At 36.6% G+C, this 19,766-nt stretch overlaps 1 protein-coding gene across 2 annotated transcripts; it reads right to left on the minus strand.

The window, feature by feature from the left end:
* Positions 1-8,159: 8,159 nt before the first annotated feature.
* LOC107764911 (inositol 1,3,4-trisphosphate 5/6-kinase 4) lies at positions 8,160-19,641 on the minus strand. 2 transcript variants are annotated; one of them, XM_075230736.1, is made up of 13 exons: positions 19,412-19,641; positions 18,354-18,389; positions 17,820-18,018; positions 17,287-17,307; positions 16,991-17,085; positions 14,425-14,493; positions 12,354-12,556; positions 11,512-11,665; positions 10,206-10,319; positions 9,876-9,938; positions 9,405-9,550; positions 9,184-9,328; positions 8,160-8,450 (listed from the first exon to the last, which is right to left on the minus strand). In XM_075230736.1, exons 1-13 carry the CDS (start codon positions 19,550-19,552, stop codon positions 8,295-8,297), a joined length of 1,542 nt encoding a protein of 513 aa, XP_075086837.1. In that variant the 5' UTR covers positions 19,553-19,641; the 3' UTR covers positions 8,160-8,294. The 2 variants fall into 2 exon arrangements, with proteins under 2 accessions (XP_075086837.1, XP_075086838.1); XM_075230737.1 differs by lacking the exon at positions 18,354-18,389 and having other exon boundaries at positions 17,820-18,037; positions 19,408-19,623.
* Positions 19,642-19,766: the final 125 nt, after the last annotated feature.

The raw sequence follows: 19,766 nt of genomic DNA on the forward strand, positions 1-19,766 counted from the left end.
ATTTGCTCATGATCCCCCGGTTGCTCTGACCTCGATCACTCCTCCTTTCATTTCTCATAGAGTTCCACCCGGACCCATTACTTCTTCAGTCTCTATTATACAGCTGATACCGATCCTTGTTTGATCTCGGTTCACGATCGATGTCTCTCTTGACTTTGTCGATGGTTCTGAAGGGATATACGGACACAGAAGGGGTCCCACGTTGATCATCTTCGACCCTGATTTTTGATTGATTTCGGCTATGTACATCGGCTCAAGTGATGGTCGAATATTCCACTAGGTTCTGTTTCAACTGTTGTGAAGCCAATGAGCTCTGAATATTGATTCCATAGGTAAAAGACTGAACGGCCTAATCATCAGCGACCGGTGACAGGTCCATTCATTTTATTTGAAATCGGGATACGAACTCTCTGAGCATCTCATTATCCCTTGTTTACTTTGAAAAGGTTAGATTTCCTGGTCTCGACCTTGATCGCCCCAGCGTGTGTTTTCACGAAAGAATCTACAAGCATAGCAAATGAGTCAATAAAATTAGGAGGTAAGTTGTGGTACCATATCTTAGCTCCCTTTGACAGGGTCTCTCCGAACTTCTTCAACAAGACAGACTCGATCTCATCATCCTCTAAGTCGTTCCCTTTGATGGCACATGTGTAAGAGGTATTTGGGTCGGTAGTTCCGTTATACATAGGAATCTCGGGCATGCTGAATTTATTTGGGATCGGCTTCGGAGCCGCGCTCGGAGGAAAAGGTTTTTGCACGAACTTCTTGGAATCCAGGCCTTTCAATATCGGCGGTGCTCCTGGGATTTGGTCTACCATCGAATTGTAGGGTTCTACCTTTTTGTCATTAGCTTCGATTTTCTTCTCCCCTAACTCTACCCGTTTTGTTAGTTCCTCGAGCATCTTTGTGATCTCGGGGTTAGTCACCGATTCATTTTCATTTGACCTCTCTACGACCGGTTCATCCCTACGGATGACTTTCCCGGGTGGTTCGGGTTCAACTCTTCTCGGTGCGCGGCTTTGGTTCTATAACTGAGTTATCACTGTCTGTTGAGCCTGCAGCATTTCGAAGATCACCCTTAAACTGATCCCTTCTCCGCCAACGTTTTGTGTATTTTGAGCCACCGATTGAGGCTCCACTGTGGACATTATTCTCGGGGTCGGTAGGCAGGTTTGTGTTGATAGCCACATATGAATTAGCGTCAATTAGGTTCATGACCGGAATTCCGATGGGATCAACGGGCGGTACTTCGTCATCGGGCGCTATTTTGTTATTTTCACCATGGTGACCGGACTCGTTGTCAACATGTAAGGGTGCTAATTGAGAGTTTGACATTTTAAGTTTTAACCTGAAATTAGAGACATTTCAAAGAACAAGTGTAAAGTAGTGTGTGTTATGGAGATTTGTATCAAATAACCACTATTATTCTTAGCCGCACGATGGGCGCCAAACTGTTTACCCTCAAAATTAGATAACAATTGAATTTGTAAGTGGTTTTAAGGATACGTGGACTAACTTGACACAAAACGATAAGTTAAATTGCAATTGAAATAAATAATGATAAAGTAAGTGCAAACCACACGAATTGAACAGTCTTAGCCTTGGAAGGTTAATCACTCTCGAGCTAGATACGCTTCGATCGGTGTCAGGATACAGAAGAACAAGAGCTTAAAGAGAAATAATAATAATACATTACTTTGGGATGCGTGTTACAATTTATTCAATGAATTATCAAACCCCCATTTATATAGTAGAGGAGTCCTACTTTATGTACAATTCTATAAAAGGTAAAAATTCTCTAATTAACTGATTGTTGATATCTTATCAATATGTATCTAGATCTTCGTAGTGATATTAGACCGGTCACATATATCACGGCCTTATGTTGGCTGAGCTTGACTACCTGACAACATTCTTCGAAGTTTAGTCGAGGCTAGGGATCGATCCCGAATCACGGCCCCGACATCTTCGAGAGCGTGCGTTACGGTACGGACTCTATATTGATGAGATTTTTACCTCGATCTAAGCTTCCCTGTTACCATATCTCGAGCTTGGCTTATCATGTCGGAGATCGGGATATACTATGAGACCGGTTATACCCGTATACAACATCCAAATTCAGTGTTATGTTGAGTTCAACTAAATGACTATGCCAATCCATTATTCTCTGTAAATATGATAATATTCTGTAATTAGTTAATCACTTAATCTACTTTTTAGCATACTTAGGGTTGCTTCTTATTTCTCTGTATATTTAGGACATACTTTGAATGAAAAAGGTAGAGCAATTTTTCTCTCCACTAGTCGTTCCTCTTTAATTTAGCATGGTATCAGAGCTTACCTGAATTACCTCAGATGATCACCCATGAACGGTGACAAAAATGTTTGCAACACTACTGGAGGAAGTAGTGAAGCCAATGAACAAACCAACGAAAAACAATTTCGCCCTTAATATAAGTTCGAACGACAAACATAGAATTTCGATAACACAAGTTCGATTAAAGGAAGAAAATTATGATGAATTGGCTTGGTCCATGAGGACCACGTTGAGGGCTAGGAAGAAGTTTGATTTTTTTAACGGGACGATCAAAAGACCGAAGGAAAAGTCTCTGAACCTAGAAGATTGGTGGATCATAACTCATTGTTGGTGTCATGGATCAGACACACTATCGAACCCATTCTCCATGAGCAAGTATTAAGGAGCATTTCTCCGTGAGCACTGGTTCGAGGATACATCAATTGAAGACTGATCTTGCAGAATGCAAACAAAAGGATTTGGCCATAGTTGATTAATATGGCAAACTAACGAAACTATGGGAAGCGCTTGTGAATCTCGAGCAAATTCCGACTTGCATGTGCGAAAAGTGCACTTGTGATCTTGGTATAAGTTTGGAGAAGAAAAGGGAAGAGGAGAATGTATATTTTTTTCTGTTCAAGTTGGATTAGATGATGTATGGGACGGTGCAATCAAACTTGCTTTCCTAGGATCCACTGTCGACGTTGAATCGAGCTTAGTCAAACTGGTTTAGGAAGAACTATCAAAGATTATGCCTAGAGGAATGAATGAGAATAGTGACATGATGACTTTTACAGTACAAAACACACCATTGTATCAAAATCGAGATGAAGGAAATTAAAGGATAGGTTTATAGTTTGCTTGATCTTATTGCAAATCACCAAAGCACGATGCAAAAATTAGTTTCTGCTTATTGGCTATCCTGACTGGTCGGGAGAATGAGAAAACTAGTGGCTGCAATAAGGGACAACAGCAGCCACAAAGGGGTGGCTCTAATGGAGGTGGTCACAGAGGTGTTGTACGCGCAAACGCAGTGCATATTGCAGGAGGCAGACCAAGTGCAGCAACAATGAATGTAGCAGAAAAATTGGGAGCGCCGGATTTTAGCAGGTCGGGAACAGTGGCAAACATCGTTCGCAATATTTAATAATTAACATCTAAGTTCGAGTGAGAAGATGACGGGTAAGTGCAAATTAAAATACACCTTGGATCATCGAATTATATGACAGGTAGTTCAGAACTTTTAAAAAGCCAAGATGCACCGTAACTTTATCGAATGGAAGCAATGCGGGTAGCAACCGATGAAGGAACCGCCAACCTTGAAGGCAACTTGGTTCTTAAAACTATTCTCCATGTTCCAGGCTTAACGAACAACTTAATATCAGTATCACAATTGATAGATCAACTGGATTGTTCTGTCATATTAACTAAAATTTTGTGTGTTATACAAGATCACATCTCGAGAATACTAATTAATAGCGCACTTGATCTTTGACATAAGCTATTGGGACATCCATCTTAACAAGTAACTAGATTAATTTTTGCAGTAGATTTTAGGAAAAATAGTAATGTCTTGAATAAAAGTTGTGATGTATGTCATCGTGCAAAACAAACAAGAGATAATTTTTTTTTGAGTAATTCTAGAGCTTTTGGTATTTTTGAATTGATTCATTATGATTTTATGGAGCCATATCGCACTCCATCTTCGTGTGAAGCGTAATATTCTTTTAAGTATACTTGATGGTTATTCTCGTGGTATATAGATTTGTTTTTAATTGATAAGAAATAAGTGGCACAAATATTAAAGATTTTTTCTGCTATGATAGACAGACAATTTAGCCAACGCGTTAAGATCCTCAGGAGCGATATTGGAACAAAATTTATCTGCATGAGAAATTATTTTCTTGAGTGTAGTATAGTTTTTCAAACATCTTGCACTGGAATATATTAACAAAATAGGAGAGTGAAAAAGAAACATCGTCACATTTTGAATGTGGCATGGGCATTGTGTTTTCAAGGTACTCTACCGATTGAGAAGTAGTCAAATAATCATGTAAGTTTAAGTTATATAAAATCAATTGAAAAAATAAAATGAGTAATTCAGAACATGACTATATAGTCAAATAGTCATGTAAGTTTAAGTTATATACAATCAATTAAAAAAATAAAATGAGTAATTTAGAACAAAAACCAACCCAACATTCATTCAATAAAGAAGGAAGTACTTGGAAGTAAAAACATTATCAAAGGTGCTTATTTAAACAACTCTGTGTCCCTAGTAACATTAACACATATCGGAAACGGCGCCAAAAACTTGTTGCGACCAAACACACTCACGCAAGTATACGTGGTCGTCAAGTAATAGAGTAGTGAATAAAGTATCGTTCCCATGAAGACTTATGATTAACTTTTGACTAATTCAAATTCAAATAGCTTATCGATTCAAGCGATTTCTTACAAAATAGATAATTTTCTAATTTACTACCTAAAAATTATCAAGTAATAAAATACTAGAAATCAACCACAACACTTAAATAGTTTTGAATAACAATCAATAGGAGATAATATTCCAGGGTCACGAGTTATCTAACAATCATGTTGCATTCTTAGCTTAAAATAACTAATTGATTTATCTAGATTGTTGATTGATATGGTTGATATTACTCATAAGAATCTGTTGAGTCCTTACTCACCTATTTACGCTAACTTAATACCTATATGTCTATGGAATTAAGATTAACAAGAACGCATTTACAATTCTTGTATTGCAACCGAGCAAGGCAATTAGGTATATGTCTATCCTAATTGCGAATTTGTTCCCCGATGCCCGGGTTTAAGAACTTGCTCTATTTAATTCTATATGCAATCTAGAGTTCCCACTTTCGAGTTCAACTCTAGATTCGTAGATAGTATTTCACTGTTAGCTACTCAGCAAAATAATTAAAAACAGAATTAAATAAACAACCCAATATGATAAAATCAACTTCGTCAAATTAAACTTCAAACATCAACATTCATGTATACCCATGACCCTAGAACAATAGGGTTCTTAGCCACTCATGTTCATACAATCATCAAAAATAATGTTTTCAAACATAAAATCAATGAATACTAGGAAAGGAGTGGAAGAATTTGATCAAATCCTTGCTTCCGAGTGTTTGGTGCCTCCCTCTTCTCTCTAAATCACGTCCTACCTTCAAAAATAGGTTTAGGTTGGCTTTTATATGAGTTGGGGGCGTCTAGGGGTCGAAATAACCGAGTCCTAATCGAAAAAGGACACTTTCCCGTCTTGAGCGTCCAGGGCAGCATGGGGCGCTGGCTCTGGCGCTCAAACATTTTGGCTGCTGTAAATTGCGCCACAGCCAGCGCCCCACGCAGGTTGTGGCCCTCAAATCTCACTTTTTGCGATTTTGTCCCGATTTTTTCTCCAATTCGCGCCCTTTCGTCCCAAATTGCATCCGAATGATTCCTATACATAGAAATACCAAAATTTAGCACAAATAATCATATTAAACATCTCAAATCGTCGAGACATGAGTAAAATGTGAGGCGATATATATCAAAATATGCATACATTAAGCCGATTATCAACACCCCACATTTAGACTCTTGTTCGTCTTCGAGCAATGGAACTATATTAACACCCCCAAAACGTACTTAGCACTATGAAAGAGGACTTCACAATTAATTCAACCAAACACCCTACCTTTTGACTATGATCGATGTCGGCAATTAAGTATGAACACACTAATTTCACATTCTTCCCGTTTTTAAATAGCCCAAGTATACTAAATGTTTCTCAACCAACTCAATCAACTCAAGCAACCTCTCCTCAACCACCTTACCTCAAGAAACGACTCGTTACCACTAAGCATCTGCAACTCACGCACTCACCCAACATAAGAAAGTGTACGATATCACCAATCCGTCATGAGATCAAGTGCCCTCACCACAAGCAAAAGAGTGAATATCAAAGTAGTTCACAAATTTAAATATGTCATTGAATATAAATTAAGGACATCACACAATTTGAACAACATTCACTCACTCTCACAAAGAATTTATGTGCATCCCGTGGTCGTACCATAAGCTTGCCCGTAGTGTACATCTCTACTAATCTAAGCTAGCTAAATCTAGGATCAATTAGGACTTTAAGATTGTAATATAGGCTAAGGGACGGGTAGAATACATTTAGGAATAGTGACTAACCCTCCTAAGCACTTTAATACACTACACTCACAATTCAAGCGCAATTGCTTCGCAACCCATTCACTTATCATACACCATAACTAACATAGCCCTCTTTTCCATCAAGCACCTCAAAAGTTTCACTAGCACGAGTGAGAAGGATTAGGAGGTGTGTCTTTCTACATTATTTGAACTTTTGTTTGCTCTTTCTTGCAAACAATTTCCTCTTCTTTTTTTTTTTTACACACACTCCATACATTGAAGTCCATAAGCTAGTGACCTTTATTCACAATTTTAGTGCACCTTAAGGGCCCTTCCATGGTTCCACTCGAAAGCCACTTCCCAATCTCTCACCTTACTTCTTCTAGCGACTAAGTGCCTTAGGAGGTAAAGGTTCAACAATCTCACATTAAGAACAAAGTAGGAGTACGGCTTGTAATGTGGGTGCCAATGAAATGGTCTTACTTTGTTCTTAATGTGAGATTGTTGAACCTTTACCTCCTAAGGCACTTAGTCGCTAGAAGAATTAAGGTGAGAGATTGGGAAGTGGCTTTCGAGTGGAACCATGGAAGGGCCCTTAAGGTGCACTAAAATTGTGAATAAATGTCACTAGCTTATGAACTTCAATGTATGGAGTGTGTAAGTAAAAAAAAAAGGAAATTTTTTGCAAGAAAGAGCAAACAAAAGTTTAAATAATGTAGAAAGACACACCTCGTAATCCTTCTCACTCGTGCTAGTGAAACCATTGAGGTGCTTGATGGAAAAGAGGGCTATGTTAGTTATGGTGTATGACAAGTGAATGGGTTGCGAAGCAATTGCGCTTGAATTGTGAGTGTAGTGTATTAAAGTGCTTAGGAGGGTTAGTCACTATTCCTAAATGTATCCTACCCGTCCCTTAGCCTACACTACAACCTTAAAGTCCTAATTGATCCTAAATTTAGCTAGCTTAGATTAGTAGAGATGTACACTACGGGCAAGCTTATGGTACGACCACGGGATGCACATGAATTCTTTGTGAGAGTGAGTGAATGTTGTTCAAATTGTGTGATGTCCTTAATTTATGTTCAATGACATATTTAAATTTGTGGACTACTCTGATATTCACTCTTTTGCTTGTGGTGAGGACACTTGATCTCATGACGGATTGGTGATATCGTACACTTTCTTGTGTTGGGTGAGTGCGTGAGTTGCGGATGCAATTATTTCAACACCCCACAATACTATATCTATTTAATCCTGATCTTCCATCCTTGGATGTATATGTATCTACATAGATGTTTTCTGTATGATCCACTTAGCAGCCTCAAGTTGGAAGATGCAGAACCACACTCTTCAAACCCCAAGTACTACTATCTAAGCTCAATTTACACAAACATGAAAATAGGACAAAGTATGGCCTTTGGTAAAAACTTATCTGACCGTGTTTATATCGGAGCAAGAAATTACTTAACTACAATTAAGTGATAAATGTGTATATAAACGACATATATCTTATATTTAATGAATTGGTATAAACATTAAATACAAATGAAATTTTACCTGTGATGTTTTAGGAATCAAAAAGTGGCGGCTAAAAAAACAGATTATACCCCCCCCCCCCCATATTAGAAAATTCAGACACCAATGGCTGAATTCATTATGGATTTATGGTGGCTTAATTCATTGAGACAGTGTATGCATACAGAAGAGAATGAAATAGGATTTCAAATCTACAGAATAAGTTACAGTTGTTACCATGTGAATAACAAAAGAAAAGTTGGTCATAAGCATCTGTTAGATGACATTTTTATTAGTGATGCTACTAAGAATATTACAACAGTATTGCTGCTTCTGTGCTCTTTTTTCCAGTCAGCTTTTCCTTTATGGCTTCCCAGAATGTGGGAATTGCAACCTCATCCGGAACTTCCTTAAATGATGGAAGGTAATTTACATCAACGATGACATGGTCACCAGTGCCTTCCTGGATCTGAAATTTCATTGAAAAATTATTTCACGAAATGTGCTGCTCGAGCAATATTCCCTTTAGATTACTTGCTTTTTAGTTATTTGGGGTCAAATTCTCAGCTTAGAAGCTGAGATTTTGGAACTTCTAGTTCAGACTGAAACCATTAACATGACTGTTTTTGGTATACGCAAATATATTTCTAAACCTTTTCTATGCTTTTCCTTTTTAACTTCTCTACCAGAAACAAATTTATCCCTACAGCACCAAGACTAATATGCATGCACCTACAAAACCGATCACAAAAGGGGCAACATAGGCGGAGGAGAGGGCCTGCTGATGGAGTTAAGTCTGTTTCTAGTATTCATTTATTTAACACTACATTGCTGATTGACAAGCACAAGTCCCTCTCTCCACTCTGGACAAACTGCAGAAAGAAAACACAACATAAGAGAAGAATTCATTGTACCTAGAGGTTGTCACTACTAAGAACTTCGGCAAAAGGATAGGGAAAAATCACGCATATGTGCTTATCCGCAATCACTGGGTGAACCTGCCTTATTTGACATCTCACCAGCGCAGCTCTAACGAGATCATGGCCTTCATTGACAGCTACTAATGGACATCTATTCTCCTAAAGCTGATCCTACTTTTCTTTTTAATATATTTATTTTTCCTCCCAGAAAAAGAAAAAGAAAACAAAAATTTAATCATATAGAACATATGTCGTAAGTGTAAGGAATATGGAAGTACTCACCACAACATCAAACCCAAATATGGTAAGGTCAAGCGCCTTTCTCAACCAATTTGCAGCATCAGTGACTAGCTCATGATCAATTCGTTTATTATCTTCATCTTGACTTTTTTGCTGATTGTCTTTGTCAACAGGCAGAGATTTTAAGCTGCGAAAATAGGTGTTCTTAAGAGGCATAGAAAGTGCTTATACAGCAGACTGGGGAATTTAAGGTGGTAACATACCTATCAAAAAGTAATGGCTTCAGTGCCTTTTCCTCAGCTAACTTTATCAAGATATCAGCATTAGGTGTAGACTTCTTAATTGCAAAGAAAATCTTCTTCCCTACAACGTAAAACTTGAACATAGTGGATGAATGATCCACATATTCCTGCAGTTACACTTGTCTTCATTCAGATGACAAATATGGAGATCCTTTCAACAATCATCACAGATGCAAACCAAAATGGACATGCAAATTAACCGTCCTTTGCAACAACATTATGTGCTTCCAAAACGCTCTCGCTAATCTAATTAACATCTGATACAATCAAGTGCTACCCTTGCCGCTTGCATATAAAGAGAGCAATATGGATGAGAAAATATGCAACACTTTTCACCAAGGCACTAACGCAGAATGTTGGAAGTTATATCAGTTCTTCCATTCAAGTGGCTGATTAAATGATAATGATCATTAGATATAGCCCGTTGCTTACCTGCACAATAGCTGGAAGAGGGACATTGAGGTCTTTGTAGCTGTCTGCTTTGAAGACAATGGCCTGTCCGTTAAGAATTCTAGATAAGATTATCATAAGAAAAATCACTTACCCAAAAAAAAGTTGCAAAATCAATCAACAATTCACAGGACAACAGACAAAGAAAGCTTAGAGCTGAAGCATAGAATCCATAATAATTTCTTCATAAGCATCAAATGGAGGAATCCATAATACCAAACCTCTTACAGAGTATAAGTTCAGAATATAAATGTAGAGAGAGATAGAGGAAACACGGATATTAGTCAAGCTGGATTGAGAGTTCTCCATTACCATGCTGTGAGCGTCGGCAACTCCACAAGCAACTTGAGGTTTTACAATATTTGGAAGCGACAGTTTTGCATCGGCTAGCTTGTCTTCCAATTCGGGCTCACAAAAATCAACAACCTACCCAAAGAAGCACATATTAAATCAAATATCTAGCAAGTAGAGAAAACTAATGCTCTCATACCTACAGACTTATATGATAAATAATGAAATTATAGTGAACTACCATGAACTCGTGTTCCAGCATTTCCTTTTCGGTTTGGGTTCGAAGTTTGGTTTTAGAGCATTAAATCATGAGGCAAAAGGAGCTTCACATTAACAACCGCATAAGAAGATCCTAAACTTAAAGCTATATACTGCTATAGATAAAATCTTGAAATTTTTGTGTTAAATTAGATTTTCAACTTTAAATTTAACCTACCCGAGCTAAGCAGTGATAAGAACAGAACAAAGTGATTAACTTTATAGAAAAACAGTGAAAGCAGTGTTCCAAACCTAATGGTGACAGAAAAGAACATTGTCCCCTCAAACTGTGCACTCAAACAACCCAAGATAACTTATAGATGAATTATATTTCTCTGATTGCACCAAAATGCATCAGGGCGGACTTTAACTTGAAAGAAATTGGTCTTAATGAAAAAACAATAAAAACCCAAAATGATGCATAAGCATCTACATACTACAGGGTTGAATATCCAACAAATGAGTCATTAGACCAAAAGAACCCTGGCACACAATTCAATTACAATGATTCGTCTTAGCATAACATTTCTTTAGTTTCGGACTGGTTTTATTGTCAGGTAAGGCCCTATGATATTCATATCAACTACTGTGTTGTGTGAACAAATCCCATTGTAAAAACAATTTTATCGAACCATGCAAGTTCAATTTGGATGGTGCTTTCTTTTACAAGCGAAAGAGGCAACTGATTTTCTCATTCAAAAAGTGGGAAAAGCCTTAAACTGACTCCTGGACTAACCAAACTGATCCACTATTGTTATCTCCATTTAAATACTCCATCAGAAACTCTATAGCACCAACTCAAAACACATTTTTATAATAAGATCTGACAACTTTAGATGATGACTCATGGTCTGTGGTCATATATTCTGTTGGAATTGAAACCCCAAGATAAGGCCTTGCTTTACATAGTTTCTGAAAGGTAGGCTGCTGAATGAAGAAAATAAAGAAACAGATGAAGCAATTATGAAAGGTCAGTAAAGAAAAGATTAGGGATTGCTGTCTCAAAGATTTCACAGGACATTTTAAAGATAATGTAAGCATAACATGGGTAACACTTAGCAAAGAGGACCTTTAGAAAATGGGGACCCCTGATTTTACTGCAGCTTTTGCTATTAAGATTTTCCAAACCACCTAGAGTCTGCTGTATTTTCAACCGATCAAGAACAGGATAAATGTTGCTGAATGGGTCAATCACACAACAGTCAGGATGGCATCTGATGTACCTGAGCAGAAAATAATTGCAGGAGTTTTAGTGAAATTTAAACCAACTCACTGACATGAAACTCAAACAGAATTTTTTTAAAAAGTTCACAAACTTGCATCCAATTTACCAGAAATTATTTCAACACTCATTATCAGTTCAAGCTGAAAACAACATGGTGCAATGCATCTTTCAGATATATAGAAACATGCCAAAAACAATCACAAAAAAAACATGCAAAAATACTAAAGATGTCATTCGGCTGCTTGGGAAGAAAATCATTTCCATCAAGAAAGTAGAATCCACAAACAGCATCCACAATTTGTTATCAACAAAAGAATCAATATCAAAGAGGCTATGAGAGAACGAACGAAAGCATTAAATCTTTTTTATTGCTCCAAGTCATCCTCTGTAGGCTCCCTTGGATTTCCTTTAACAACTTAATGCTTCGACGTTTTGATTAAAGAGAGCTTAGTTGGGTAGATTTCCAATGTATGGTATATAACTATGAAATTTATTTTGTTCAATCGTCAAATTAAAGGATGCTAAGACGAATCACAGAAAGAAATGACAAACATCATCGAGATTCTAATCAAGTAGTTGCAATAGAAGTTTGAAGATGAATAAAGGAGATATAGTAAAGATCTTCACCCTTTTTTTTATTCTGCAGTAAATTATTAACCAGTAATAAGTTAATAGCAGGAAGCCACCTTTGTAACTGTTCCATGCCCTCTGTATAAGTAACTTTGTTTTCAAAATCTGAAGAGCTGCTCATTTCAACAGCAATGATGTCATCAGTTGATTTATGTAGAATGCCGTCAACTTCTTTTAACTGCCATGACATAGGGAGCTCGTAGTTAAGGGCCACAAAAGTTAATCCGTCTGGTGTAGGATTTAAGGGGAATGCACCTCTCTGCAAAACATAATGCACATGTCAATTTCAAAATATAATATTGGGAGAAAAGCTTCACATAAGGATCCTTCCTTAGTCAAGTACAAAGCACCGGCTACATTCCATCATTTACACCAACTTAAAAAATCCTAATTGAAACCGGGTCATGGAGAAGACATGTACAAAGCATCAACTATTTGAGAAAACGCAAGAAGTTTGGATGCTTGACAACCATTTATGTGTAACTAGTCTTAGTGTCCGTGCGTTGCACGTGTTTATTGCATCAATAATAAAAAATTGTTGACAAACTATATTTTTATTATATAAATAATACTCCCTTCGTTCACTTTTGCTTGTCCACTATACTAAAAATACATTTTTACTTTTACTTGTCCACTTAATTAAATCAAGAGAAAGAATTTTTTTTTTTTTTTCCGATTTACACCCTTATCATTAACTACTCATTCCCCAAATCATTTTCCAATACTTTTGAAAAAGCTATCATTATTATGGATAAAATTGTGAATATATATACTTCATTTATTTTTTCTTAAAGGACGTGCAAAGTAAAAAATGGACAATTAAAAGTGAACGGAGAGAGTATTAATATCGTGTTTTAATCAAATTAAAATAGTTTCGATTAAAATTTTGAACTAAATATTAAATAATGTGTCGGTACAAGTTGCTTCGTATTTACACAAAATTGAAATTTTGGCACAAAAAAAAGAGTTAGAGCTAATACTATTTAAAGAATAATATTTGACTTATAATGTTTTATAAGTTATTAGGTCTTCGTTGTTTCCTTCTTTTTTGGGGGGGTCTTCTTGATACGCTTTTTGCCTTCTATCTTTTCAACTTCAATTTTTGTTGCACCGACTTTTACAATATCGCGTAACTCCTATACAATTAAACGTCTTACAATCCGATGCCCTCCATTTATTGTATTAAGTTTGAAAAGAAAGAAATTTTACCCACACTTATATTTATAATAAAATTTATTGTTGTTAAAAAAAAGTCTAGGTAAAAGTAAGAAATATATATATAATGTATTGTAAAAGTTAAATGAAAAGATGATATAACTTTTTGAGAGATTAATTCTATATATATTTTTATTATCGCAACCAACCATATATCATGTAGTTTCAAAAAATGCAACATTATTACTCATGTTTATTATCTTTGATATCAAACACCTCATATATTGAAATATATCTAGAAAGTCATACGTAAATAAATTATTATCTCATTAACGGATATATTATAATGAACTTTTTTAACCTTGAATAATTTTAAACTCCTAAATATTATGACCTAAGACGTAGTTCAATTGAATTGAATTGAATTCTAATTAGTTAATTAAAAAAGTAACTATTTTTTTTCAACACTGAAAGAATAATTCTATACCTTTTCAGATTCTTATATTAGCTCATCCCAATTTTAAAATATTGAAGTGTAATTATGAAGGAAAATAAAAATATATTTCTTTATATTATTAAACTTTTCAATAATAAAAAAATAAAGAAAACAAAAATTAGTAAAGTAATAAGAATATGAGAGAAAATAATAGTTGAACTCCACAAAAAATGTGGCAAACTACAAGTTGCCGGCGAAATACTGCGAGCACCAAGCGCTTGAAAGGGAAAAAGAACAAAAATTTCGTTCTTTTAATTCAGTTTTTATCAAATAAGGAAATTAAGAATTTTTATAAGGTAAAATTTTAATTGATTTCAAAATCTAAATATTAGGAGAGTAGCTTAAATGACTATTGTCAAGTATGAACTTTCATTTTAAAGGGTAAAAAAGGCGAGCGACATTTCGCTAAGGGCCTTTGTGCTTTTAATATAGTATAGATAAGTAAATTCTCAACTCATTTTGCCACCAGAACTGACCTTGGCAAAATCTTCTTCACGAGAAGGCTTCATCAAGTAACCAACTGTCTTGACTTCCTTGCCCATTGCCTGCTTATTCCAAAAGCATAAAATAAGAAACCGTTAGAACACTCATCACTCTGTCAAACAATTCCTAAAGGTTACAAGTCTTTTTCTCCTGTATTTATCTATGACTTAAGAGTTTAGTATGGTTTAGATGGAATCAAAATGGTTCTAGAGTGCCTGCCAGTGAACAAATAAATAAAAGGAAATCTGTTCACCGAATATGTTTCTTATGCATCAGTAATGGCATTTTAATCAGCTGCAATTTCCCAATAAAGATTCTTGGTTACTTGAAACCTTTAGAAGATTAATCGTCACTCCGTCAAACAATTCCTAAGGGATACAAATTTATTTCTCCTGTATTTAACTGTAATTTAAGAGTTTAGTATGGTTCAGATGGAATTAAAATGGCTCTAGTGTGCCTGCCCGTGAATAAATAAATAAAAAGGAATCTGTTCACGAAATTTGTTTCTTATGCATCAGTAACAGCATTTTAATCGGCTGCGATTTCCCACTAAAGATTAATTTTTGATGCTTGCTTTGGATAGGATTCATCCAGCTGCAGCAGAAGCTATATTAACAACTTTTAGAAATCAAACTCTTTTAGAAATCAAACTCTTCCACATATCTGGACATATCCTCTTCCTCCAATTTGCATTCTTTCTACTCTAGACTAAGCATATATGAGGATCATACCAGGAATCAAAAGCCTCAGCAAAATCTGAAGCCATCTTTAAAAAGCCCCTCAAGTAATTGATCTGATGCCATAATGATCAGCAGTTAAGCTAATCATGAGCAACCAATTCATATGGAATTTAAGAGAACTGCAAAGGTAATGAATGGTGGTGATTTTTAGCAAATCTTGTGTTTATCCAAAGACATGCACCACCATTCTATAAATGCATCAAAACTTGGAGGGTCGTGGTCATCATGTACCCATGCGAATGAACCTACCAGCTCACCGTAAACACTAAATAATCACCATAGCCCAACCATCCAACCCAAAAACAGATGAAAAGAAAAAACTAAAACTGACACTAAAGTAATCAGCAACAAAATACATGGATCAAGTTAGATGTCCTTTCCAGACCAATAAACCACTGCATAACCTTCATTGACCACAATGAAAAGGAGAGGGAGGTAAGAATTTCATGCACTGATAGCTGCAGATATTGGGGAAAAGTGGAGATAGAAAGCAAAAGGATGCCCTGTTCGTCATGGTGGCAGAATCTGGCTCATATGTACACATAGTAGCACCAACTTTCTGAAAACAATTGGTGGATTAAATGGTCTAGCAAATGACATAATAGTATACTCCATGCTGAGAGCCAAGAGGGAAATACAACAGAGATTTGGCAACAAGGTGCAGCCCTTCGGAGAACAGTAACTGTAGCTAAGTACGATCTCCAAGAGAGAGGGTGAAGGACCGACATCATCATATCGCCATATGAGTGCGGATTATAGAGAAATATTATGGGGAAGGGGGTGGGGGTGTTTAGCAACAACATCATTTAAAGCATGAATTGGAAATAGCATAAGTTGGACTTTTTGTAAGCATACTTGGAGTAGTAACGACACCCTCAGTCATGTCCTTCCGACAATCTTTAGCATATTGAGCTAGAAAGCTATTGCAATCACTCCAGTACATCGGGCACAAAACAGTGGAACTTCTTTTATTTTTATGATCGTGGTATCCGGGCTAGCTTGCGCGCACCTCAACTAATTCCACGAGATACTTGCTACCTCCCACCAGCAACTGGTACCAGGTCACTCTGTCTACCAAGGTTTGGACAGATGGGAAGATAACACCTAGTGCTTTTGCCTCCGCTGGGATTTGGACCTGAGACCTCATGGTTCTTAACTCATTTCGTTGACCACTAGGTCACACCCTTGGGTGATAGACATTGGAACTTTTCGAATTTAAGATTCTAGAGAAACTTATAGGATTGGGAGATATATGAGTTACAAATGTCATGGAACTACTATACAAGCAAAGCATTACATGCAGACCAGGATGCCTAGAAATGAAATGGGAGGGGAAGCGAAATTAGTTTGATGAGGTCCTTCTTCCACCAACTATTAAGGACAAAAGATACAATGTTTCCACACCCATCCATGTAGATTCCCAGCACCGAAGAAGGGAAAATCTTTCACTTGGCCAATAACAAGGGTTCTGCAAGGGCAACCATCTATACAACCCCCACCCCCCCCAAAAAAAAAAATCACACAAAAAAAAAACTCACTTAAAGGATGCTGGTTAATTACAAAGGAAATTCTTTCTTAATCGAGGGAGTTCCTTTTCGTTAAGCGCATTGAACCAGGAGTGGACATTATCATCATCTGCAGAAAAATCCAGATTCTCTTTCATCATTAGATGGGTGCCAAATGCAAATGAGTACACAGTATTTCATCATTAGATGGGTGCCCTTCACTATGGTGAAGTTATTATGCAGTTTCCCAGCAAATCTTTGTTTAAGCAGTTTAAGGATGCCAAATGCAAATGAGTATACATAATTTTTCTCACCTTCTTATTCAAACTGCAGATAGTCAGAGGCAATTCTTCAAGTTTGTTAATGAAAATCTTCCCTGGATTTTCAGTTCCAGGACTATATTCAACATCTGACATGAATGTAGAAATTTTAAGATTCAGAAGAAGATAACAATTTTACCACTTGAGAGAAGTCAACAAATTTCCTCAAAATGGCATTGCACCAGAAATTCACAAGCTAGAATGAAAGAGTTCCCTAGAGAATGAGAAGGAAAATCCCTGAATATGCTTGAAACTAATCGTCTGAAGGGAAGATAGTTGTAAGCTTATACCTGACACTTTTCCCGAAGATCCTGCAAAAATAGGTCAGGTGATGAGATGTTTGCAAGCACAGTATGTGAAAGAATGAGAACAAACTTTCCACCCACAGTTACTACAGCTATCAAACCTTCTGACAATAATTATCATACCCACTCACCTCAATCAAAAAAATCATGCATATGTTGGTAAAGATTAAAGAATTTAGTTCAGCAACGTAAGGGATTTTAACTTCTTTGAGATAAGTGCAGCCTTTGAGAGTTTTGGAACCTTTTCATGGAGAACAAATTTGAAATCCAATCTGAGCTTCAAAAGGAACATTTTAAGTGCTAGGGTTTGGAGGGAAAGACATTTGAAAGTAGGTTGCTTAAAAGCTAAAAACTATCCATCATTCAGTAACAATTATAGGAAACATCTTAAACTTTTTTCTCCGAAAACTTCATGTGCTTTCTTCTTAATTCTCTTTTCCCTTTTCTATAAGTTATCAGTGCATAGGTGGCTTATCAAAAAGAAAAAAGCACAAACTTTTCATTGCATTGGAACTCACGAAGAACGGTGAACAGCCAGTCAGAACTTATGAATGGGGAAATCTCCTCGTCCATGTAACTGGAAACTACATGCATATAACTTCCAGAATGGTCGCCCCATGCTAGTGAAACCTCACTTACAAAGTTGTCTATGGTTGTTGACTGAAAGACAAAACAATTGTAGGAATATACTCTTGCTTTTTCTTGGAGCAGGCGCACCTATAAAAAGTAGTTGTAACTGTTTGAGTTTCAATATTTCTGAAAAACAGTGCGCATAATTGCGCTAGTGCCACTTTATAAGGTGATCAAACTTGGGACTTGAGAACTTAAAGAAAACAAAGCTAGGACCAAATTTTGGAGTAAATGAAGAAATACAAGGAAAAGGATATAAAAGCTATTGATGAAGACATTTCAAACCACTTTGATAGGCAGGGAAAGTATGAGACAATAGGCATGCAAAGTGCAAACATTTCTTTGCACAAAACCATCTCAGTTAAAGAATATTGCACCAAAAAAAATACAAACAAAGCAATACAAAACAGAAAGGCCATCACCTTAGAAGCAGAAAGATCAGGTCCATAAGATATACCCTGCACAAATTGGGAAACATAACATTTCAGTCATACAATCAAACAATTCCTCCACTACCACAAATAATTAAAAGGAGAAAAACAATTCTCACAACCCACAAATCAATTATTTCAGCAATGCATCATTTTTCCATAAAAGAATCAACTTTACCCAATTCAGAATAACACAAAAGAACCAAAATGACAAAATTAGAGTGAACAGTGATTAGTATCAAGCTATTGTAAAGAAAGCACTCAGAAGGCATACAACGGTACAACCACAAAGAAGACAAATGAAAGTCTCCTTTTGGGCATGTAACTTCTGGCAACTATGTCTATGTGAGTTACACCTAGATAAGGAATGAGGGGTGGAAGAGATAACCCGAAAAGCAAAATGAATACATATGATTCATATAGTCCCAACTAATTTGATATTAAGACTTAGAGTGTGTTTGGTGTGGACGAGTCCAATTTTCCCATGTTCGGTTGACTTTAATATTTTGGAAAATATTTTCCTAAAAACTACATTTTTCTCTAATTTCTCGAAAATGACAAGAAACTCTACCATGCCATTTCCATCTGTTGGTTTCCACCCTCCTACTCCCACTCCCACTCCCGCTCGACCCACCGCACCACACTCCCACCCTCCACCCTCAACCTCACCCCCACCCGCCCCCACCCCTACCTCCCCACACCCCACCCCACCCACCTCCAAAAGTTAGTTAATTTGTCACCTGGAAAATATTTTCTTCTTACTTCCTTCGTACCAAACACACCCTTAGTTGATTAATTGATCGATTGAATGGTTGCATGTGATCGCACCAATCAAAAATTTTAGTCCAACTATAATAACTGAACTGAATAAAGCATAATGCATACAGAAAATTCATAACACATCTAAATTTGTAATTATAAATTAATCATGATTTGTGACTTCGGACCAATCAAGAATGAATTTTGGGACTTCCACAATATATTGCAAGAATTTAAAAGAGAACAATAAAATGCAAAAAAAAAAATTATATAGAGGAGTGTTTACATACAGTGAGGATTTTGGAGTATCGAAGCTTGCGAAGAACATAATCAGCTCCAGGCCCAAGAGAGACACTTCCATTTTCATCATCATTTTTATCGGCTGCCAACAGAACTGAAGCGTCCAGCACTATACCTTTCACCCCACACATTCTTCTCTCTCTCTCACAGAGTTTCTCTTCTAGTCTTCTGCTTTCTCCAAAGTTTGCTTTTGCTAGAACTGCGTGAGTTTAACGTTCGCCCAGCATAAAAGTGGAACTTTTCGGAGTTTTCTGTAAGTTGCAAATGTTTGGTTAGGTCCCCAAACTATTTTATCATGTCTATTACATCCTCGATGTTTTGTTCCTTTTAAAATGATCCTACTCA

This window comes from Nicotiana tabacum, chromosome 15 (assembly GCF_000715075.1).
Source record: "Nicotiana tabacum cultivar K326 chromosome 15, ASM71507v2, whole genome shotgun sequence".
NCBI lineage: Eukaryota > Viridiplantae > Streptophyta > Magnoliopsida > Solanales > Solanaceae > Nicotiana > Nicotiana tabacum.